The sequence below is a fragment of the Poecilia reticulata genome, chromosome 17, assembly GCF_904066995.2.
Source record: "Poecilia reticulata chromosome 17, P_reticulata-male-v2, whole genome shotgun sequence".
In the NCBI taxonomy this organism is placed as follows: Eukaryota; Metazoa; Chordata; class Actinopteri; order Cyprinodontiformes; family Poeciliidae; genus Poecilia; species Poecilia reticulata.
Window position 1 is genome coordinate 4,123,051 of NC_088846.1, and position 24,844 is coordinate 4,147,894.

At 39.4% G+C, this 24,844-nt stretch overlaps 2 protein-coding genes and 1 non-coding gene across 4 annotated transcripts; 1 reads left to right on the forward strand and 2 right to left on the reverse strand.

Moving 5' to 3' along the window:
• Nucleotides 1–509: 509 nt before the first annotated feature.
• Nucleotides 510–3,716, reverse strand: LOC103479106 (transcription factor Sox-14). The gene has a single exon (XM_008433348.3). It carries the CDS (start codon nucleotides 3,546–3,548, stop codon nucleotides 2,838–2,840), a length of 711 nt encoding a protein of 236 aa, XP_008431570.1. The 5' UTR covers nucleotides 3,549–3,716; the 3' UTR covers nucleotides 510–2,837.
• Nucleotides 3,717–10,336: 6,620 nt separating this feature from the next.
• trnap-ugg (transfer RNA proline (anticodon UGG)) lies at nucleotides 10,337–10,408 on the reverse strand. The gene has a single exon. It is a non-coding gene; the product is annotated as a tRNA-Pro (tRNA).
• A 1,328-nt stretch (nucleotides 10,409–11,736) lies between these two features.
• On the forward strand, nucleotides 11,737–24,254 carry septin2 (septin 2). 2 transcript variants are annotated; one of them, XM_008433346.3, is made up of 13 exons: nucleotides 11,737–11,907; nucleotides 12,773–12,827; nucleotides 14,277–14,391; nucleotides 16,740–16,826; nucleotides 16,925–17,048; nucleotides 17,143–17,277; nucleotides 18,082–18,199; nucleotides 18,320–18,421; nucleotides 18,539–18,684; nucleotides 19,625–19,747; nucleotides 21,985–22,045; nucleotides 23,029–23,149; nucleotides 23,225–24,254. In XM_008433346.3, the coding sequence occupies exons 2-12, from the start codon at nucleotides 12,795–12,797 to the stop codon at nucleotides 23,107–23,109; spliced, it is 1,125 nt and encodes a 374-aa protein (XP_008431568.1). In that variant the 5' UTR covers nucleotides 11,737–11,907; nucleotides 12,773–12,794; the 3' UTR covers nucleotides 23,110–23,149; nucleotides 23,225–24,254. The 2 variants fall into 2 exon arrangements, with proteins under 2 accessions (XP_008431568.1, XP_008431569.1); XM_008433347.3 differs by having other exon boundaries at nucleotides 11,739–11,907; nucleotides 19,625–19,708.
• Nucleotides 24,255–24,844: the final 590 nt, after the last annotated feature.

Consider the following 24,844-nt stretch of genomic DNA (forward strand, 5'->3'; position numbering starts at 1 on the left):
TGGAGAAACTGAACGGAGCAACCTAATGGTGGCTGAAATCATTTTTGATATCACAATGATTTGTAACCTGGTTATAATGGATTGTATTAACAAACTGATGTCATTTTAATCACATTCATTTGTGCAGATTCAGGTCTGTACTAAACTGGACAATTCTAACACCTGTATAGGTTTTTGTGTAAATCATTTCATTATAATTCTGTCTACATGTTCATGGTGGGTGATGCTCCGTGTTTTCTAACTAGTTGTTCTTCCAGGATCGTCCTGCGTTTAGCTCCATCAAATGTCCAATGGACCATCAGAGTTTCATGTTCAGACTGTTCTTGCAAGCCGACACAAGGTTTGTTCATCTAACAAAATGCTCCCTGGTGCTGAAACGGGTAACGTGGCTTTATTTTCCCAAATTAGGTGAATTTATGCAGCTGTGCCATTAGGATTGACATAACCCAGTTCAGAACCTAAACTGGGTTCTGAACCTGAACTGGGTTCAGAACCACTGATCTTTCGATGCAAAGACTCAGTGGATCAGGAGGTGCTGTAGCAGGATGTATTAAATAATTCCTTTAAGCAAAATCATAGTTGAACCACTATTTGTGTTGTCCCTTCAAAATAAATCTACATTTTTTAAATGTATACTTTCTTATGCTGATCAAACTTTTTAGGAATTTCTAATTATTAACACATGCCAGTCTTTTATTTTGGGTTATGTAAGATGCCTACATTCTTCTGGCCACTGGACCCGTTTTCATCTTTCCACCACACACAGTAAGCAGGATGATAAGAGTAGAGACGTCTCCATGACAACCATTAGCTGTTGACATGCCAGCTAGTTGATGCTAGGATAAAAACCTCTTTCTGTCCTACTGTCACAAATGTAAATCCAGGAGGTTGAGTGAAGAGAAGAGCATAAGAGAGAACCAGGAATAAGATGATCAAAGATGATCTCTCTTTATGCTCCAAGCTTGTGAAATGTTTATAGGAAAAGACTAAATAGGGTTTGCAAATGGGGGTTGACTGAAGTAGGCTCCAACTTTTAATGTTGCCACCAACAATTTAGTTAAAAAAAAATAAAAATTGTTCTGAATCTGTCAGTTCTTCTGCATTAGAAGTTTGTTTTTAGGGCTTTTATAAAGTTACCAGGGATACCAGTAAATATGGCCGACACTGTAAATGCATCACATAGCGATGAGAATAAATCACTGAGGTTTACATGTGAGGGATCATTATCACATTTCACCTGTGAAACCAACAGCTCCTCTTTTCCCTCCTCACTTTTAGTCAACAGCTAAGAAGGAGTTTCCGGTTCTTCTCCTGTTGTCAACCATCGCCTGCTTTCCTCCCCACATAGCAACAGATTTCACTCAACTTTCATCTGTTGGCGTAGAGTCAGATTTCCGTCTCAGCTCTCGGTCTGTGATATGAATGTCAGAAAGATGCAGAACTGAGGCTGATCAAAGTTATTTTTGTGACTCCGGTAAGAAAGACTGTCTAAATAATCCTGATTAACAAATTATTGAATTAATCAATGTAGTAATCAAAAAATAGTTAATTGAAAACACTCAGAAGCAATAATTAAGGTGAAGCTGTACAAAAATGTACATCTTGAATTAAGACGGATATTAAACATGCTCTTTCCATGTCCTCAAGTGACAATTTTAATTTCACCTGGCTCAAATTCTATAATAAAAAATAAAAAAGGAACATCCTATTAAGCACCCTTTGCTATCAAATCCTTGATTGGTTAATAAATAATATCCACCAGATTAGCCCTACACTGTATTTATGTTGAGTCGAACAGAAAGGATTCATCTTTTCACATGTTGATGTCAGAAGTATTTTTTAGCTGCAGATCCTTTGCTCCAAATGAACAAGCAATGGCTAAAGGAATGTTATGTTAATGCAATTCAGGAAGTAAAATATTTGTTTTCTTATTCAAGAAAGGACATGAATTATTTCCTTATTTGCATTTTATAGTTTTTCAATACTACATAAAAATAGGTTCAGAGGTTAAAATGAACAATCAGCTGAATATGCCAATTTCTTTTATCCAATTATATCACTAAAAATAATCATTAGTTGCACCTTTATCACAGAGTATTGAATGTATATAGTTTTATTCTCTTTAAGCTCCAAACAAACATGCTCTATCTACACAGAGTGTGGTCAGGTTTATTTTTCCAAAGATGACCGGATTTTATTTACAGAGAATGAATCACACGATAGACTCTGTTTACTAGCGAGGAAACTGCGTAATTGGCTGCACTTTTTTGGAGATGTGCGCAAATGCATAACTTTCATTAGTATAAATAGAGAACATTGTTCATGGTCCTCTTCATCTTCACAGTTGAACACTGTTTTGTGTTGTTCTATTACATGGAGAAGCCTCTCTTTAAATAGACTAAAGTTCATTTTAAACGCTGCTCTCTTTAAATGGCACCAGATTCATAGATTTTCAGCTCCACCGATATAATCTAAATATACGTATAGTCTGTTTTATTGGCTCGTAAAACACTGAAGCATACCGTGATATGAATCGCGTTCAGGTGAGAAACAGAAAGAAATGTCAGATTTACGAAAGTCGTTCAGAACAGTGTTTTTCTTCCCTTCTTGGTTTTAAAGCAACATTATGAAAGTGATTACATTGTCTTAGTGCATTTTTAAGTAATAAAAAAAAGATATGTTCGCACACATTAAATAAAACCTTCAGTTGGTTTTATTTTTGTTTCTGCAAAAGCTTGGAGTTATAAGATTTTACTCCTCCTTTGTACACCTTTCCAGCCACATTTGTTGATTCTTCCTCTAGAAGAATATTTGACATATTTTTGTTCTCCAGTCTGTCACATGTTGGGGGAGTTGTTTGGGGCGTATGATGAGTCCACGGCGCCCTTGCTCATCCCTCCTGGAAGCAGGATGTAGGCCACCTGAGGGTGCAGGGAGGCTGCGGGCCAGGCGCTGCAGCTGCAGGGAACCACGTACCCGGCTGGGCTGGACGGAGTCGGGTGCTGTCCGGGGCTCGCCAGCCCCCCGAACCCTCCGCCCTGGTAGCCGAAGGCGTGCGCGCCGTAGGGCAGCGCGTGCGGCATCTCCGCAATCCGCTGGACAGCTCCGGTGCTGAACTGCGTGACAGGCTCACAGAGCGAGAACGAAGAGGGGGAGGAGGAGGAGGGGGAGAGCAGAGTTCTGGGTTTGTCCCCGGAAACGATCAAAGAGTCCAGATTAACCGCTTTCAGGTGTTCCGCTGCTTCGCCGAGCAAAGACGGCAGCGGGAAAACCAAACGGTCCCTCTTCAGGGGGCCCCGGGGTTTGCGCCGGGGTCGGTACTTGTAGTCCGGATGCTCCTTCATGTGCTGAGCCCGCAGCCGCTTCGCCTCGTCGATGTACGGCCGCTTCTCCGGGTCAGAGAGCCGCTTCCACTCCGCGCCCAGCCGCTTGCTGATTTCAGAGTTGTGCATCTTGGGGTTCTCCCGGGCCATCCGCCTCCTCTGCCCTCTGGACCAAACCATGAAGGCGTTCATGGGCCTCTTAATGTGATCCAAAGGTTTTGCCATTTTTACGGGCTGATGTTATAAATGTAAAGGGAATCAAGTCACCCCTCGGAAAAGCTCATGCTCCTCTCCTGCGTAAAAGCAAAAGCTGCTGAGAGGGGGGAAAAAAAGTCCAGAAGCTGGTTTAGTTTCGGAGGATTCGGGTGACTGGAGAAAAACTTGAACAGTGAAGCCGAAAGACTGAAAGAGTGAATGAATGGGGACCACGCGGGACCGAGTGAGCTTGTTGTGGATGACGCAGAGCATGTCATCCACTCATCACCACGCGCGCGCTGACAAGGTGGGGGGTAATGGGCACAGTGGGGATTAAAGAGGCCATATAATCCTTTAAGACAAAATAGGAGTGCAACTACAACTTTTTTTCTCACTTTTTCTCATATTGTCCAGAAACGTTGCTGGATTTTACTGGGATGACCAAAACAAAACAGCCGATTGGGAGGGAAAAATCCCACCAGAGAGTTTTTAACATTTTTTCCGAATACATGTGTTTCTATGCAGCCTCTTTTACTCTGATACCCCAAAACTGTGGAATGGTTTACCTTTACATATCAGACAAACTGAGTCTCTTCATGTTTTTTAAAAAATCTTCTCTTAAAGTTTATCTTTTTTCACTCACTTTGAACTTGAAGTTTCAATTTTTACAGTTATTGTTATTGAATTTACTCTTAGTTTTTATTTCTGGGTGTGGTGTACAGCACTTTGGTCAACTGTGTTGTTTTTAGAGTGTTTTATGAATTAAGCTGGAATGTGAAAGGAATGATGCCCATAAATAAAACAAACTGCTGAGAACTGCCTTCAGAAAAAGCCAAACTTAATTTATTTACGTTTGTTTGACATGACAACTTCTTAAGCTTATATTTATTTGGATAAACTTAACAATTTAACTACATTTTTTAAAAGCTAGATCACCTGTTTTCTTTTTCAGTGTAAATAGACTACCAACACATGGGTGTCCACATAAATCGATATGTTAAGCAATGAAAGCATCGATCAGAGAAGCAACCACACTGTAAATGCCACCTTCAAGACACAGCTCCTCCTTCACTCCTTCAGACTAGCCAGCATTAATTAACAAATACCGGGTGGGATCTGCTGAGCTTAATGTAAAATCTACTTATTAGTGCAACTGGTAAAAACGTTGTTAAAGAACTAATGTTTTTTTTTGTTTTTTTTATCGGAGTAGAAAAAGCAGCAGGAAACGGTAGAAAGATGGATCTGTGTTTATTGCTTCCATCACCAATCTGGATAAATAATCCAGATATAATAATTTTTCTTAAAAGTCTGAATTTGCAAAGCTGAGCGAGACATTGAAAAGATGTGGAGCTGTAGTTGAATATTAATGCACACCATATGTTTCAGATTTTTAATTGTAAAATATTTCGAAAACCACAAAAATTCACAATTATGCACGACTTTCGTTTCTCTGTCACATTAAATACAAAAATACTACAGTATGTAGTTGTAGCCTGACAAAATGGAAAATAAATGATCAAAATAGCACAATCAATTTACAGGGAAAAACATTTCTTGCAGTGAGTCGAAGTGGAAACTGCCTCAAAAAACCCCAAAATGGCTCTAGAGGGATTAATCCCATGAACGAGGTGGGGTGTGTTTTCCTGTGGACGGGCCTGCTGTGGCTGGTGGAGGATCGGCGTTCAGGTTTCTGTTGTCTTAGCGATATCAGGGAAACCATTGACGAAGAGGAGGGGAGGAAGTGGTGGTCTTTATTCCATTTGCCTCACATCATATTCTAAAGCAATCCAAGCCTCTTCAAGGGCAAAATAACCTGACATAAAAGATCCAGTGGAGCACAATAGACTGGAGGTGGGGATGATAAGATGTTTTTCTCTCCCTGTCCAGTGGCTGGGAGGACAGGCAGCTGATCTGCCTCCTTGCAGCTGCTGTTATCTGCTTTGCTGTGGCTGCAGGCAGGCAGGCCTCCACACGGGAGGCGCAGAGACAGTCACCCTGCAGAAGAACAGCAGCTGGAGGACGACAAAGTGTGCAGAAATGATCCGCTTCTTTTCGCTCTCCACAAAGGCTTTGGTTGTTTTAAGTGAAAAAATAGTCTTGTGTTGTTTTGTACCTGTAAGTGTTTAGAGGGACTTCTAAGAAAGGGCAGCGTTTCAACTCCAAAGAGATGAGGTTTTTGGGGAGGGCGGGGGGGGTGAGGGGGAAATGAAGAGGGAGGGGGGGAGCGCCTGCAGCTCAAAATGGCGGCCATAATCCGGTTATCCTCTAGGCTCTAAAGATACTGGTCCTCTCTTTAGGAGACTATCTTTTCTTCTTATGTCAAAACTGTCCTCTATGCACTCAGGTGGATTAGGGAGTCACAGTATAGAAAGAGGCTGGCAGGTAGTGAAAGACCCAGGGGTGAAAAAGCAAATAAAGGACGAGACAGAGAGACAGGCTGGACATTTCAGACAAGGGGCGTCCGAGAAAAAAAAAACGGAATCTAACAAAACAAATAAGCTCTGATAAGTAATAGAGCAGCTTCTTTATTTCCTCCAACAATCCCCAGTCACTTCACCGTCTCCAACGATTCGTCATAAATCTTTTTGATTTGTCTTTCTAGTTTAGTGTTCCCAACAAGCAGGAACCTCTCTTTCCATCAGCCTTTACCAGTCAAAGGTCATCTGGATTCTAGAAATATCATTCTCAAAGTATTTTAGAGTCCAATGTATAGAATGTGATAGTGATCCTGAAAAAGCTATGGAGCAGTAGAAACATCACAAAAACTGGAGGTTTTTCCCAAAGTAATGAGAAGATGAGACAGAAACTGGTCAGGGGCAAGCCATTATTTCAATGGCGTTCTGGTTAGGCAACTAAAATCTGCTGCATTATTTTCGTGTCTGGACTAAAAAAGTGAGGCTAAACCACAGACATGTCTCTAAAAGCACTAACCTTTGTGAACAATTCCAAAAGTCGACACAACGACATTATCATCTGTTAAGAAAAAAACCCCATAGAGTGAAACACGGTGGAAGCAGAATCATGACCTTGGATCTTTTTTCAGATGGAACAGGGTTTTTGTTAAAGGGGCAGTATTATGTATTTTCTAGGCACATGGTACCATATTAAACCATAGTCAAGAGCTATGTAACCTTCAGTTATAAAAATACCATATATGTCAGCTATAACTGAAAATAAATTTCACTTTGTAACAACACTTTGAAATTGGAGCTCTGTCTGTTTAAAACTCATGCTCTTTCTGAAACTCCACCTTCAGGAAGTCATCACAGCATGGCTCCTCTATTAACCCTCTAACAACGTTTTTACCAGAACCTCTCTGAGAAGTAGCTCCAATAATGAGCTGAGCAGCCCCGCAGCTCCACCAAATGTTTGCTATTTGCTGCTGGCTAGTCTGAAGGAGCTGAGTGGGGGAATTGTGGGGAAAGGCTCAAAAAATTGGATTTTACATAATATCCTGAATATATTATTGATAAATCTAAAATATAGTGAGGACAATGGCCTCAATAAGCTGAAGCAATGTTGGAATGAAGAGTGTCAAATTCCCTGCTGATGAAGTATTGCTTTCCATGCAATGCTTTTAAAATTTTAGGTTTAGGCATTTTTAAAATAAATAATGATCATATGGAATCTGTTGTGTGCTTTTGTAAACTTAAAGTTACATTTAGATAATTTTACAACCTGGCAGAGCAGTGATTGTTTATTAAAATGTTTGTATTTTTTATTTTTGTAATAGTAAAGTACTCAGAACTAACAATTATTGTCAATTTGTTGCTTTTTTTAGGAGAATCCTTCAGTCTGCACTGAAGCTCAGCTGATGAGAGCTGACTAAAGCATTTCTGTTAGATTTAGAAAAGTTCAGATGTGCTTCCACTCAAAATTCTGTCACTTCAGCTCCAAGTAAAAATTTTAAAGTCTAAAAAAACATTCGAGTTTAACATGGGCTTGTGACACCTCTGAGTAGTCCATTAGGATACATTTCAGGGGGAAAATCCCCCGAAGATTTCCAACGCTCTGGGAAGGATTTCACTAAATCTTGTGCTTATACTCATGATACTTAGGAAAAGTACTTTTTAATAGCTTTCCTACTGACACATTGATGGAGGAATACGGATTGGCTTTGTGGCTGAGAGCTTCAATCCCAGTTTGAGGGTGGGGCCACCGCTTGATATTAACACACTCCCTCCAACATGCAAGGATAAACCTGGGGGCCACATTACTGCGGTGGCCCCTTTAAGCCACCGTGTAATACAACCGAGTCAGCAATCAATGAGATGCATTTTTACAACCGGGCATTTGTCAGCGACTCAGTGCCACACAAAAAAGAGATTTAAAACATCCTGCAGGAAATGAAAGTGCTGCTTGGAAAGTGAAAGGTGGCATCTGAGCAGGCAGCTGCTTATTTCTAAAAGGACATTTTGGTTATGATAGGAGAATGAAAGTCAATATTATTTTCAACAAAATAGTGGTGACGAGCCTTTTACAAACACATTCGTTTGACTAATTATCCAGTTTTGTAAAGTAGGTTTTAAATAGAAATAGAATTCCTCCTTCTTGCGCACAAAGGCCAACGTGATTTATTAAAGGGGCAGCGTTATGTAAAATTGACTTTTTGAGATTTACATAATGTTAGAACATTATTCCCTGATCAAAAACATGCCTGGAGTGTTGCCTTGATTTTTTATCATGCATGTTTGAGAAATCCTTGGATGGTAACCATTCAGAGGGCTAAACACCTAAATGAACCTAGCCCCACCTTCAAGGACGAAGCTCCTTCAAGGAGCTGCAGCTTCCCAGCTTCCACCTCACAGAGTAGGCCCCATTCAGCTCCTTCAGACTAGTCAGCATCATTTAGTACACACCTGGTGAAGCTGTGCATCTGAGCTCATTGTAACAACGCTTGTAAAAACATTGTCAAAGGGTTAATAGATGAGCCATGTTGTGATGACTTCCTGAAGGCGGAGTTTCAGAAACTCCAGAAGTTTCTTAATGAGACAGAGAACCAATTTCAAGATGTTACGTTGCAAAAGTCAAATTTATTTTAAGTTATACTTGATATATTTAGCATTTTCACAACAACTGCAGGTGACATAGTTACTTGGTTGTGCTATAAAATGGCACCTTGTACCAGGAAAACACATAATACAGCCCTATTAAGATTTTAGGCAACAATATAAAGCAATGGCTATGAAGGCAATTATTAACAAAACTACTAATTTAGATCAAAATCATCAAGTTGGGACACCACCTGACTATCAGGAAATCATATGCAAATAGTTTTTAGTGTCTGTTATTGCTTATGAATACCAGCCTGCTAAGGCTTATTGTCCTTATCCTTATTGTCAGGATAATGGGTTGTTTTAATTTTTTTTTCAAGCCTCTATTGTCTTTCATGCTTTTTTTAAATTCTGAGATTAAATTTGTCTTTTTTAACTGATTTTGTGTTTCTTTTTTAAGAGAAAACAGCAAAAACACAGCTGTGAAAATGAAGGGAAACATCATAGAGAGACTGCCTTCCCTCTCTTTGGAGAACAAGATTAGAGCATCAGTGTAAAACACAGGAATTATCTGCAATTTATTCTGCTATATAACCAGGGTGGATAAAGGAAAGATGAACTCAAAAAATATATAGAAACTCATACGTATCACAATATGAGGGCACTCTATATTGTGCACTCTACAACTGGTGAAGCAATGCGCCAGTAAGAAGCTTATGGAAAATAATAGATAGAGTGTGGGTCCTGTGAAGATGATGTTGCACCGTAACAGAAGGAAAAAGGGAGCAGTATTTACCAAGACAGCGGACAGTCCTGAACTCTTTTTATAGATCAGGACTGAGCCAGGATGGAGGGGGCCTGGGGTTAGAGACGCTGTCACAACAGCAAGCTCAGATAAGCTCCCAGAGAGGAGACAGAAAAGCATCAAGTGAGCATATTTTTTTAAGTCCCCTCATGCACTTCCTGAGCAACTAGATAAAGATTTTGTACAAATAGTCTCAGGAAGACATATTAGTCTCATTTGACATCTTGAAAAATCATTGGAACTATTTGCTGTTACATGATGTGTAGAGGGAGAAAGAAGTGTCAAAGACTCAAAAGTGCTACTCAAGTGTAACGTTTCTTTTCTTGAAAGCAGGAACATCTTTCTCTTGAGCTTAAATGTATCGTAGCATCGTATAACCAGGTAATGGGATCCTGCCTCGTTCTGGTGCCAAAGAAAACTCCCACATCAGTCATCAACGGGTAAAGATCTTTATAGAGTTGGAGTTGAAGACTGCTTCAACAAACCCACTGTCATCTGGACAAAACAGTCAGCACTGAGAGGATCCTATTTTAATTCCAGTGTATTTAACACAATTCAGCCTGATCTGCTTTGTCAGAAGCTCCAAAAGCACAGGTGGAGGCATCAACAATCACCTGGAGATGACTACCTCACAAATAGACCACAGTTTATCAGGTAATACCTCTGAAAACACTTTGATAAAATAAGTTACAATATTTTATTTCACTTTGGCATTAACAATGTATTTTGAATACAAGTGAGCTGAACTAAAAAGAAAACAAATTAAACTCTTTAAGTAAGCCATTATCCGTACCATAAGTAGTTCATCCAACGAACAGAAATACCAAATAGTAGTTCCATCAGAGTCCACAAGACGTCAGGATAAACTCAATTCTACGGAAGAGTTTTATCGTTTAGATCCGTGCAATTATTTTTTTATTCTAATTTTATATTTAAAAAGGAAGTAAAACGTTATCTTATCAAGTATTCTCCGTGTACGCTAGCAGATATATTTAAAAAAAGACAAACACAGAAAAATAGGGCTCGTCCGGGATTTGAACCCGGGACCTCTCGCACCCAAAGCGAGAATCATACCCCTAGACCAACGAGCCAGATATAAGCAGGATACAAAGTAGAAGTTATAAAATTAGTGACAGCCCTATACACCGGAAATGCATCGTTTTATTTCTTGTCATGACGTATTTATATCTATTCTATCTCTATTTAACAAGCATTAAATGTGTTTAATTTGTGGAAGTGACAGCTGTTTTTAAAGCATTGCTACAGAAGATTTTTACATACTTCTTTCAGGTCTGATCTGTCAATTCCCCTGAAGATCTAGTTTATTAACAAGTCTTTATTTCGAGACAAAAAGCAGTGCAAACCATTTAGATTAATAAAATAAAATAAACAAATCATATATTATGAGTTATGTATAACTCATAATATAATATAGCCAATTAAAGAAGTAACCCTTATTTAAATTATTATTTAAACTTAATCACCAGTCAAAGAAGGGATTCTGATCTCTGGCCGAATAATTGGTACATCTCTACAAACTGTCTGGCAGAGCAGAGCAGGAACCATTACCTATCAAGTAAGTATTTTTCAAACTTCAACTCAATTCAATGCATAATACTTTGTTTTATTTATCTCACGAGAAATTAAATGTCATAACTCATACCACCCAAATTCTTCAAAGAATGGATAGTGATGCTTCAAGCAGGAAGGATCTCTGGTAGCAGTCAGTCACACAACGAATCTGAAGCGGCCTCTGGCTGAAGACTGTTGCTGCATGACAGCCTCTTAACTGTAATGGCATCCAGGCAGCAGAGACTATATTCTATACCAACATGTCCTGGATGACATCATCAGTTGTTAATCCACTTTATTTGCTTTAGGTAATTTTTTTATACATATATTTTTACTATTTATTTATTTACTTATTTAGTATTATTGGAGGCTTGCAATGAAATTTCTCTCATTATGTACATTTTAAATATGAATAGTAAGTCTGTCTGTAAATAAATTGCACAATCTGTGAAATTATTATTTATAGTCATAAATATGAATATAAGTATCTTGTCCATCCATCCATCCATTTTCTGCCGCTTATCCGGTATCTTGTAAAATAGTGAATTGTAATTTACTTCAAATAAACCAAAAAGTCCCACAAGCTTTAGCATAATGAATACAGGTTTTGCAAACTGAGCTGAATTTCAGAAATGTATCCTGGGCGCAGGCTGGAAATACATATTTTACATACACTATTTCCTCTTGTTAAAATGTTATAACTCTAATTCCATACTTTTAAGAACCATGTAACAATTAAAATACAAAATTAAATTCGTCAGCAGATATTTTTTCCATTATAATGCTGGTCCAGGACGGTAAGAACCGAGCTAACGGTGCTGGCTGCTGACGGCTGAGCTGTGCTGAGCCTGCTCCGCTCTCCCTCCTGGTGCATTGTGGTCTCTGTTCTAAAGGAAGCTGCTTGCACCGGAATCTGAAGAATTCGAGGTGTCCGCCAAGTCTGCGTTACCTCGGCAGCTCGTCTTTCCTCTCTCCGCACCTCTGTCTTATTCTTCAGCACCCTCCCTGTTGGCACACTGTAAGTTTACCCGACACTGTTCGGGACTTCATCTCTTATTTATCACCGAGTGTCTCTGGCGCGGCGTTAATCTCGGCTTGGTGAACGGACGACGCTAACATTAGCCATTTGAGATAACATCCCGCACCAGAAGCTACGCGGCTACCTAACGTCGGCTAACGCTGCGCTGAACTGTCTAATGAAAAACTTGCATGAGTTGGTAGTTCAATAAACACTATGGTTTATCTGTCCCGCTGACCTTCGTTAATGTAACTAAATAGCTGGGGGCTAATTACTCGGCTAATTTCAGTGCGTATTACATCATTAGCTAGCTAGTAATGCTCATTCTAAACTAAATTAGCCAAAATGAAACTAACTCAACCCTTTACGCAAACAAAACTACAAATATTTTCAAACGCATTATAAAATAAATGTCACTTTCCACGTTTATCTTGTAATTATTCGCCTTTGATTCTCGATGTGGGTGTGTTCACATCCCAGCTTCAGCTCATTAAGACTGTTTTTGATAAAGTATACAAGATTACAGTAATCAGACACAGAGAAGAAAGGCTCGTGAAGCAAATTACAGGGATGGGTGGATTAATTTAAGAGGCATATCTCAGTCTCTGATACTTAAAGTCGTAGTGCGGAATGGGGAGGCAGCTGCGATGAAGGGAAGCAGCTTTTTGTGGTGAGATGCAGCACTCTCAGCCATTCTGAGCAGACTTCCTGTCTCTCATACACTGAAACCTTTAACTGACAACATGAATAACTTGCAAGACAGGAAATCGTTCAGAGGTGAAATGTGAGGACGCATTTTTAGCACTAATGGTGTTTCAGTCACTGTGTTCTTTAAGCAGTCTGTTCATTCTTATTTTTTTTCCAGGTTGATCAAGGAGGAAAGAAAAATGTCTCAGGCGGACAAAATGGACAAAATGAAGGTGAGCCGTCGAAATGTCGAGGCTTGTTGTATCTCATGACTTTGTGAGGTGCGGGCGTTACCAGATTCCTACTTCTCGTGATGCTCTCCTCTGCTTCGTTGGCAGATCGACCTGATATAGCTTCTCCTTGTGCCTGAGTTGATAAGTTTTTTTAAATATCCCAGTTTATTCACTCTGAATCAGAACTGCATGCTGGGTTGTGCAGGTCTCACAACCAAACCAAACAACCACTTGTAAAAGCACGCAAAATAGATCTGTTACGATAAAAGAGTTAAAAAAACAACAACAAAAAAACACCAATCTGTGGCCAATTTCCAATGACTTCATAGCACTTTGACCAGCCAATACTGATGTTACAGATTTCTCTTTGACCAAAACCAGGGGAAAACATTTATTTGCTGTATAATTCAAACAGAAGCAGTGCCTCTAAGAAGTATTCACCCTTTTTGGATGTTTTACCCTTTCATTGCTTTTACAAATCAATCATGATCAACTAAAAAACTCCTTAATGTCAAAGTGAAAATGACAGATGAAAGTATTCAGCATAAAAAAAGCATAAATATTCACCTGTTTTTAGTTTTTGTTTACAATCTCAGCAACTGAACGAATGACTGAATATAGCGGGAAGCACTTTCAGTATAAGTGTGGGCCGGTTGCCATTTTCTATGATTCAATGTTCTACCCAAGATGATTTTGTCCATTGCAGTAATATTTTTGTATGATTGGTTTATTGTTAAACAGGTAGAAATAAAAAAAATTGATAATTTTAATATTTTCAAGATGGAAACTACTACCTCACTGAATCCATAAGTAGTTCAGCGTGTTCAGACGGAATTGGACTAAATATTGGATTGAACTTTGCTGTGAAACTTTCAGCTTCCTGTTTTAGGAGTTTAAATGGAGCAGCTGAAAACTCCTGCTTCTTCAGAACATGGCGTACTCGGCATTGAACATCCACACTGAAGAGTGATGCTTTTAGCGCTCAACTTCAGTTTGTTCACTGATTTGGAAAAATGTTTGACTGGCTGGTCAAGCGTAAAATCTGCTTTACGAAACCAAACGGTCAAACGTCGACTTCTCCTCGTTTCCCTGGAATGAATACACACTTTAGTTATGTTTTGACCTGGAAACATGCAGCTCAGTGAGTGAGGAGCGACATCCATAGCTTTGACTTAGTTGTGTTTGAAATGGCCTGATCTTGGGCCTTTGGGAACAGGAAATGTCTTCTGGAAATAATGCAGAGATGTTCCAGCCGCCCTGCTTGTGTAAATAAAACGTTTTTTCATAAGCCGATGTCTCCTCTGTGATGGCAGATGTAGGTCTTCTAATTGGCTGCCATTCTGCCTGATTACATTCTGGTCTGGATGTAACTCCCAACAAGAATGTAAAAGGCCTCTGCCCTCAGTGTTGTTTTGGAACAGTCCTAACTTTCTCCTCTAACTCTCACAGCAGGGGCAGTTCACCAACCCAGAGACCCCGGGGTACGTTGGATTCGCCAACCTTCCAAATCAGGTTCACCGCAAGTCAGTCAAGAAAGGGTTTGAGTTCACCCTTATGGTTGTAGGTGAGTATATTGTTACTTCCCGTTGCGTGAAACTGGTTTTGTCAGGTCTGAGGAGCGATAGTGAGAGCAAGTTTTTCACTGGGTAGTCCGAGCTTTTAGTTCATATCTTCGAATCCCATAAATGTAGCTGCTCAGCTGGGCTGAGCGGTGGTGTTAACTCCTGATGTGTGTCCGTGTGAACCTCTGGGATTGTTGGAAAAGGGGAGGAAGATGGGGGGTGGGAGGGGGAGGGTAGGAACTACCCCGAACACGGCTCATCCTTCTGCTTTAAAATAAACCAGAGGAATGCAGCCTGTGGGCCTCGAGGGACTGATTCACACAGCCAGGCCTTCTGCTCTGTTCACTGCAAGAATACTCACTTAGTGCTTATCTAGAGCAGGAATCTGGATCATAAGCAAGGAATAGAAATATTCCAAATGTTTTTAGCAACTCATATAAAACTGAAAATTTAAACAAATTAGTTGGACAAGCTGGTAAATATTTGTAAAACCCATTAGCTAATCAGCTAATGTTCTAATTTTACGTCTTTTTTTTAAGCATCTTTGACCACATTTAGCGTAATTAACTTCCCCTGAATTATTTTGTCTGGATGAATTCTAAAGTGCAAATTTACTTAGCTGTTTTGTAAATTCCATTTAAATGAAGTTTAACATCTGTTTTGAAGTTTTATTTAAGAATTCTTCAAATAGTAGACGTTCATATTCATGCTCTTAGGGTGAATGTTTACCCAGCGGTTCCGTTTCCTCTCCTCACGTTCTCCACCAGCGATGTGGTGCAGCAAATGACCTTTAATCTTTTCCCAGCAACAGAGTTAGCAAAACTTACTGAAACCATGAGTGAAAGGTTTGCTCTAAAATCAGTTCCTGAGTCACAAGCCACACAAGGCAGTGTTGGTTAAAAAAATTAGTGAGAGAAACAAAAGGAAAGAAATAATAATGATGAGATTAAGAGTAGGTCATGCCTTTCTAAATGACATTGTATGTTTAATTGGGAGGAAAAATTAATGATAAATGTGAAGGATGTGGAAGGAATAAAAATGTAGAACATGTATGGATGAATTGTAAAATATAAAAAGGGAGAGATTGAGAAGAATAAGAAGAAAAGCACAAGTGACATCCGCTAACATCAGCGATGGATGATTAAACTGCCTCTCTCGACTCACTGGGGGTTAAATTTTGCTTACAAAAATGTTCTGATGGGACGCTGGAAAAGACGAGACTGTTGATGTGTTCAAGTTGTGCTAAAAGTTGTTAGCCTATCAGTAAAGCTATTCAAGCCTAGCGTAGCATCTCAATGCTAAACATGTAGCAGCAGCTCAGAGGTCCCCAATGCTAACGTCAGCGTTAACGATCCAATCCACATTTCTAAATAAACTCCATGAGGGATCAGGAGTTCCTGAAACCCTGGAAAGCTGATTGGGTAGAACTTTTCTCCAGTCTGATTGTTGAATAACCTGAAAGACATTAAAAGCAACAAATTTCTTAGTTGTTGAGCTCGTATATCTGTTTATTCAGTAATTTAGCAGCAAAAAGAGTTTCTGAATTGAATTTATTGCTTTTTTCTTTGATACAATTTTTGATTTAGTCACCTGGGTTAGTGGACTCAGATGGTGGTCAGTTCATTAATCTATGCTGCTGTCAGGACAGTAATGGAGGAAGCACAGTTCTATGTTCTGTAAAAAGCAGTGAAGGAAGATCATTGAAACATGGTTTCACTTCAGCATCGTCTGTGAATGTGGAATCCAGAGAGTCTCAGGGTCTTGACCTTTTGGGTTGTGAATAAACCACGGTTTTGGAATGTGCTTGATAAACTTAGACTTACTTTATTGACATTGCACAAATAAAGACAGAACTGTTTTTGGAAACAAAATGTTGCTTGGCTACTGGAGTACTCAGAAAAAATAGAGAAAAACTATAAGTGTGTCTAAACTCCCTTTTATGCTACTGACCGTTTCTTCAGCAGTTGGGATGATTTATAGGAAAGATTCGTATTAATTTAAGAAAAGTGTCAAAAGGTTTAAAGTTGACAGGAAATTTGAAAATATCACTAGGTAATTATGTGTTATCGGAAGACATAACTAACATTACCTAAACACAGACTATAAAGTCTTAAAAATGACAAAAAAATAATAAAATAAATAGAACAAACAATTCTCAACCTTGTGGAACGCAGCTGAAGCCTGGTGGCCCACCAGGCTTAGAATACCTGCCCTGTGTTTCTACATGCCCTGTGTTTCTGTCTCAGAGTTATTTCTATTTATTTTTCAGCCGTTTCTCGTTGAACCTAATTTTTTCTGCAGATCATGTCGTGTAGCACAGATTTAAAGCGCGTTATCTTTTTGCTTAAAGGTGAGTCGGGGCTCGGAAAATCCACCTTGATCAACAGCCTCTTCCTTACTGATCTTTATCCTGAAAGAGTCATCCCCGGGGCAGCAGGTAGAACACACACACACCTACACAATTTTAATTCCATCTTAAATCTGCAGTTAAAGTCCTAACTATACCGTCTGCATTTTGTTTTGTCTCTGTAACAGAAAAGATTGAGAGGACGGTTCAGATCGAAGCATCGACCGTAGAAATAGAGGAGAGAGGGGTGAAGCTCCGCCTCACCGTCGTAGATACTCCAGGATATGGAGACGCCATCAACAGCCAGGACTGGTAGGAAATCAACTTTAACATCCAATGAGTAGATATATGTTTTACTCGCTCTGTGTTTAGATTTTATTGCTAATGTTTCCTTCTTTTGATCCAGTTTCAGCACCATCATCGCCTACATCGACGACCAGTTTGAGCGCTACCTCCACGACGAAAGTGGCCTAAACCGCAGACACATTGTAGACAACAGGGTTCACTGCTGCTTCTACTTCATCTCCCCTCTGGGCCACGGGTGTGTACCTCCTTACACACCGACACACACGCAAACACCGCTTATGTTAGAGTAAATGCTTCAATAAATTAGCCTGATTTTCTTAATTTTAGGAGGTCGGCGATGCTTAAATGTGAAAGTGATCTCATGTATCTTTGCGAAATCAGCCACTGCCCCCCTTTTTGCTCTCCAATGACAGACGGCTGACTGTAAGCCCCGCCCACCAGGTCACATCTGCATGCGCTCAGTTAAGAATACTCACCCCATGGCTACCATCTTAGCAACTTTGTTGCTATGTTTAGCAACCTTTCAGACAGAAAAATTGGTATCAGTCTAAATGGGAATGGTCAGGTCAGGCTTTTTAAAGATTGGTGATCAGGGCCTGAGAAGTTGAAATGAGTGGCACCAGATCATGTGTGATTTATATGGGATGGAAAGAATTACATTTCCAGGTAGATTGCAACTTGCAAAATTTGAAAAGATCTAGGTTAAATAAAAAAAGAAATGACAGTAAATTGCTCAGACTTTGTCTCGTTGTTTTAATTGTATTGCAGTTTGAGTTATTTGCATGTTAAATGTACATCACCACTCCTGTTTGATTGTGTTTTGTTCATGTATGTTTGGTTATTTTAACCAAACATATGTATGGTTAAAATAACCATACATGGTTATTTTAACCATATATGGAAGCTTTGGAAAAGCTTTTTCCAAGGAAAGCTTGGGAAAAAAAACAAACTAAATCAGTGATTGGCCAGAAAACTTCAATCAGTGTAAAATATTTTTTCTCTAATATTTGCTGACTTCTTGGTTTCTTCTCTAAACCAGCCTGAAACCTCTGGATGTCCAGTTCATGAAGGCCATCCACAACAAGGTGAACGTGGTTCCAGTCATCGCCAAGGCCGACACGCTCACCCTGAGAGAGAGGGAGAGGCTGAAGCGCAGGGTAAAGAGTTCGCCACGGCTCCACTTCCTGACTCACCATCACAGCAACTGGGAATTGTGTCTGGAATGGCTTCATAACTCTTTTTTTTTTCTTCTTCTTCTTTTTTTTAATAATGCAAAGATTCTTGATGAGATCGATGAGCACGGTATCAAGATCTATCACCTCCCTGACGCCGAGTCGGATGAAGATGAAGACTTCAAAGAGCAGACCAGGATCCTCAAGGTTGTTGATTCTCCACACAGCAGCTCATTCATCACATTCAGTATCAGATTCCTAAAGTCGTCTTTTCACTTCAGGCGCGTTCCATTTGTAACATGATATGCTACTTCTCCTGTTTAGGCTAGCATCCCGTTTGCAGTGGTGGGCTCCAACCAGCAGATTGAGGCCAAAGGGAAGAAGGTCAGAGGTCGCCTGTACCCGTGGGGTGTGGTGGAGGTGGAGAACCCAGAACACAATGACTTCCTGAAGCTGCGGACCATGCTGATGTAAGAGAGCAAAGAGCTGAAACTACAAGTAGCATAATAACATTTTCTGGAGGATAAATTGTCCCAGAAATGATTGCGATAAACAACAATATTGTTGCTTTGAGATCATTTTCAAGTAATATATTGAAAATGGCATAATAATGCTAATTCATTCTCTTAAAGACAAAAAAAAACTTTGTTTTGTGAGGAACACTTCACCCTGGAACTGTGGAGGCTATCTCAAATATCCAGAATATAAATATAAATCCAGAAATAAAAACCACACACAAGCAGAAGCATGAATAAAATGAATTATGAAGTCTCTGTAAGCAAATTTCCTCTTCAAAACAATCGTCATCAGAATGGAAATTATCGACTTCATTTTAATTTAACATATGATTAATAGATTAATTTCAACATGCTTAGTTCTCTGTAACATACCTACATCTGATTCTTGCTGTTTGGTGGATTTCATTTTTTTTTTTTTTTACAATTACAGATTTCTACAAAATGATGCTGTTTTTCCAGATGATTCAGACAGTAACGATCTGAGAGGAATGTCTTTACTGTGCTCATTTCAACACTTTGTTTTTTAAGGTGCTTGAACTCTGTTAACATTTGTCTCTGGGAAATTCTCTGGAAGTACCTGGAATCCAGCAAGGGTATTTGTTGAGATTGTAAAGCTTCATCTTATAAATTTGGGACCTGTTGTCGACTCAACTTTTTTGTTAAATGCACTGTTTGAAGAAATAAAATCGGTGTATACAGTAAAACTACTCTGTTACTCTGCTGGTAGCATAGAGCTCTTGAAAAGAGAAAACGACATTCCTCCCATTGCATAATTGACTCCGTTGACTTCAGGCTGCTGCCATCTTAAAGAAACCCTTAGAGGGAAAACCGTCCTGCCTAAGTCTGTGTAAATATCTGTGAAGCTCCTAACTTGGCTGCTGTTTTCCCACAGAACCCACATGCAGGACCTGCAGGAAGTGACCCAGGACCTGCACTATGAGAACTTCCGCTCGGACCGCCTCAAGCGGGGTGGCAGGTTGTCCTCCCATGGTTACGTTCTGCCTCTGTCTCCTGCGTACGTACCTGTCTGCCTGCCTGCTCTGTCTCCAGCTCCCCCACTTCCAAACAGCAAACCTCCACCGATGACATGCTAGGGTTCACAAGCTGCGTTTCCATCGCAAATGTGCGCAAATCTGTCGATATTGTGCTAATGTTAGGGAAAATCACAATTTCACAGTTGCTGTGTTTCAATTAAAAAGGAAAATGAAATTAAAATCACATGTGAATAAGCTAGTTCACGCGATGTCGTTAAAAATAATGGCGGCCACGGATGTTAACCAGAATTCAACACGTTGGAATGAAACACAACGTTTTATAAACTGAGAGCCTTGGTAAAGCCAACTCCACATTGTCTGGAAAAAATATCAAACAAACCACCATTCCCCAATCACTTCCTGTTGTCTTCTTTGTCTTCTTCTTCATCCGGCTGTTGATCACATGCGAAAAGTGTTTCTACTGCACTTTTGCGGAATACATCTATTTCAATTTGGCCGAAAACCCACCTCATCTTAGTGCAAAAATGTTTTATCGAAAAACATGAGTTTGTTTTGTTTTTTTTTCCAAAGTTGACGCGTTTCAGTTTGCACAATTCTGCACTGAACAGAAACGCAGCTATGGACACATGATGGGTATCAACATGGTTGAATTTAGCACTTTAGCATTACCTACAACTAAATAATATGTTAGCATTAGCAAAACTACTTTAGTGATAGCGCAGCTAACTTTTTAGCTAGCTGCATCCATTTTCCTTTGGTAGCTGTATGTAGAACTGATGCTAAGAGTTGTAGGCTTTTTTTAAAAAAAGAATTAGTTCTGCTGTTGATGACGAAGCATGTGTAGATAGTGTCTGTAGATTAGAATCAGGATGAGTGTGTGTGTGGTGTAACATAGTTTGGTTCCATCATGGTTTAACCCCTGAATAGACGAGCTGGTTTAGCTCTGTGTTCTGAAGTCAACCACAGGAAGTGGTTTTTGCTGTCCAACTGCTCCGCCATCTGTCCACTGATGGCTGTGCTGGTCTCCACTTGTGGCCAGGGGGAGGTAATGTTTTTATCATTAGAGGGGAGGCAAGCTGTTCCCCGGACTTCGGCACTAATTACTGCTTCTTATGGATCTTCCTGCTTTGGACTCTTTCAGATATTTGTCTTAGAGGCAACAAGATCACTAACCCACTAACCGTTTTCCCTCTCTCAATGTGGCTTTTGTCTTATTTCCCTAAAGCTGCTTAAAGCTGAGTAACAAGCGCTTCCTCACATAGTGTTTCTGAGCAGACTATGTGTTAATAATAAATAAATCTGTGCACAAAGCAAATGGCACCATATTAACCTCCCTTACTGCTTTCAGCTTCATTTATTGGGTGTTCATATAAAATATTACATGTTGGTAATGCTGCCTATGGTGAGTGAAGAGTGGAAAATTACAACAAATGACTAACTTATGAAATAATTATTCAAATCAGGGATGAACCGATCCACTTTTGACATCAATATCTGAGGTTTAGTGTCGGCCAATCTGATACTGAAACACGACTGCATTGACTTAAAATGTTTATTTAAAAAAAAAAAAACAGACATAAATGCACTGAATTAAAAATGAATTTGATAACTCTGCACTTAAATACACCAACAGCTTCACAAGCTTTGGTCAAACATCTAAAACAACTTTAATTTGTTCTGTCAGTGTAATTAGGAGTAAAACATCCAATGTAACATAAATTATAAACAAACTGAAACTGACAAAACCAATAGATTGATTATGTTGGTCAAACATATAAATGATAAACTGCAACAAAAAAATAAATAAGGCATGATGTCACTTAGAGCACAAAGCATAGAATTAGACTGAATAGATCTGCTCCTGTGCACATTGTTGCCAATCCCCGATCTAGAGGTTTTTTTTTTTCCAGTATCGGGACCGATGCAGATATTAATATTGGATCGGTGCATCTCTAATTTATTTTTAAAACTGGAGATAAATACACTTATTAAATATAGAATTAATTACATGTTCTTTGAATAAATGTATTGATTTCATTTTAAAAAGTAGATATAATAATTTCATGTTTGAAGAAATGTTTAATAGAAATCAAAACATTTAATTCTTCAATTATTTTTGTATTTCAGTTTTAGACAAATTAACACATTTAAAGTAATTACTTCATAAATTATTTGTTCATTGTAATTTGGCTCTCCTCACTCTCCATGGCAACCAACAGTAACATGAAGCCTGACTGAAGTTGTCTCACCTGTGCAGGAAGGCCCCGGAGCCAGAGGAAATGGACAAGGACATGATTCTGCAGGAGAAGGAGGCTGAGGTTGGAGTCTGACCAATGTCTGACCGCTTCATGAAGTGCATTATTCTTGCATACTTCTAACTTTATTTTCATAATAGCCATACTTTTTGTGAATACACTTATCATATATTGGGAAAACTGAGAACTTGCTAGAAAATTTTTTGAGAATTTTAGTCTAGCGAATATTCGACTTTTGGAGCTCAGAAATGTGAGATTTTCTGCAGGAATTTGCACTTCTATTTTTATATACAGTGGCCCTAATACGCCATCAAATTTATGCCATTATTTTAGGAAGGTGACGATATAAAAAACCTATTCAGTACTGGCCTAGAAACAATCCCGGAGGTTTTCCCCATCCTCCTCATCTCCCATGGAAACCTTGAGTTCAAGTAAACCAGATTCATTAGACGCTGTTTCCAGCACGGCGGCGGGTCATTCTGTCAGATTCATGGCCAAACCCTGATTTCCTGTGAAACCAAACAGACCCACAACAAAAAGCTGGATTCTTTGGAGCCAGATGGAAACTAAAAGATCCGGACCAGGAGTCTGCAACGTTTATAATCCAAACAGACATTTTTGTCCTCAATCTAGCTGAATAAAACTCATTTAGAGCCACTAATGCTACATGACCTCTCAGGAAAAACCACCTTATCAACAGCTCACCTGAATGAAGGACTGACTTCTCTAGTCATGTCATGTTTCCTTTTGAACGGTTTCTTCCATCTCTGATTGGCTGGTAATCGGTTCTGACTGATCCAAGTGGAAAGTCAATCAATTCCTGTCATATTTTTTAGGCTATTTTAACAACTAATTGCCCTTTTTAGTATTTTTACACATTCATCTGAGTTTGCTTTTGTCTGAACAGTCGTACATTTTGTCGTCTTGATGTTAGTCAGGTGTCTGGGATCTGTGATGCGTTCGATGTGCAGGTTTTTTTTTTTTTGTCGCTCCTTATTTTAAGTTCAGATTCCCTGTCTCACCTCTGGATGTTCTGTGTCATGCAGCTGAGGAGAATGCAAGAGATGATCGCTAAGATGCAGGCCCAAATGCAGAACCAAGGAGAGGGAGATGGTCAACATGTGTAGAAGGAAAGAAAAAAAAAAACATAAGCAAACATCGTCTTTGGTAAGCATCAAACCAGGAAGTGCGCTCCGGTTTCTGTTCCCACAGTGATGCAACTTTCTTCTCATTTCCTTTCAGGTGGATTTCAACCTGCGACCAACTGACCCTTAATGTTTAGTTCCAGATAGAATCTGAAATCTTCTTTTTTTTTTCTTTTTTTTACATTTAGTTTGATATAGTCAGTGTTATGTTTATATATTTACATATAAAACTTTATTTTCTTTCTATTTTTTATTATGTATCCTTTTTTTTTTATGCTTAGATGAAGTCAAGTCATCCATCTCACTAAGATGGTGGCCCACGTTTTGCTGGGATGTTTCTGTTACATTTATTTAATTTGTGGACGACTTCTGTTCAGAAAGCCAAAGTTTTGCTGCATCTGTACAGAGGTTTGTGAAAAATAATTCCTGGGAGAGCCAACTATGGTGAGAACTATTAAAAATGCCTATAATCTCCACCCCTTTTTTAACCTAATGTTCCACATATATGAATTTTCCATTTAATAGGACCTATCCTGCTCAGTGTTACCCAGTTTAAACTCTCTAACTGGACCCATCCTCTAACATGTAAGCGTTCAGAAGGTGACAGTTTTAAAGGAATAAAAGCGTTCAGCCTTCAGCCTCACCAGGTAGAAATCAAAGGTTTTTATTCAGGCATAGTTGAGGTCAGGTTTTTATCCAGTAGTGCTGTTCTCAGATCAGTGTAGCCATATTTAAACTGCCTTTCACTGTGGTTAAGCTGAGGCTTCTAACAGTCTTCCTGTGCACCTGACTGGAGTACCGAGGCATGACGTCTGTTTGGTGCTTTAAACTAACCGGGTGCTTTTATTCTCATGAGAAGTGTGACGTGGCGCAGCAGTAGCAGTGTGTGTGTTCTGTGTTAGATGGAAGTGGTGAATTGTGATGGTTTAACCCTGAACTCGTCCCAGCTGCTGAGAGCTCCGGGGTCGGGAGGCGACTCGATGGGGCCAACGTTCCTCAAACCAGCCAAGATTTGGGTTCTCCACATTCCTCTTTTGTGCCGTTTCTACCCAACATTAAGCACCAAATATTGTTCTTTATGCATATATTGAATAAAAAAAATGTTTATTAAACTTTCAACAAACTCACTTGTAATTTGGCTTTTTATTTATATCTTTACAATCTTTGAAATAGTGCAGGGCATGTTTCACATCAGGTTGACTGAGGCTCATCACACAAACGGCCCCAAACCTTTAAAGGGCCAGTATTATGTAAAATCCACTTTATTTTTAACATGTTGTCATTCCCTCATCACAAACATACCTGGAGTATCGCTTTGATTTTTTTCATGCATGTTTGAGTAATCCCTTAATCTCCCTTAGCAACCATTCAGCTGTTTGAAACACCTGGGTGGACCTAGCTCCACCCATGAGGACAAAGCTCAGTGCTGCAGCTTCCAAACAGAGCAGCCCACTCTCTACTTGGCTCCTTCAGACTAGCAAGCAGCAATTGGCGGAACATGGTGGAACTGCACATCTGCTTAGCTCATGAATGCTGATGTGATGAAGTTTCAGAAGAGTATTTAAAGAGACAGAGGCCCAGTTTCAAGGTGTTAAATTACACAAATTTCTTTTAAATCATATTTGATGCATATGAAGCATTTTTATAACCGAAGGTTGAGCCTGGAAAATACCTTCCGTCATGACGCCCACGTTTCTAGTTATCTTTAATGACGCAA

What these genes read in the sequence shown, in the direction of transcription:
- LOC103479106 (XM_008433348.3), bottom strand. Translation starts at nt 3,548, where the DNA reads ATGGCAAAACCTTTGGATCACATTAAGAGGCCCATGAACGCCTTCATG.
- septin2 (XM_008433346.3), top strand. Translation starts at nt 12,795, where the DNA reads ATGTCTCAGGCGGACAAAATGGACAAAATGAAG. An exon ending in GTTCACCCTTATGGTTGTAG is followed by an intron (nt 14,392 to 16,739) that starts GTGAGTATATTG and finishes TTTTGCTTAAAG; the next exon opens with GTGAGTCGGGGCTCGGAAAA. An exon ending in AGCAGACCAGGATCCTCAAG is followed by an intron (nt 18,422 to 18,538) that starts GTTGTTGATTCT and finishes TCTCCTGTTTAG; the next exon opens with GCTAGCATCCCGTTTGCAGT.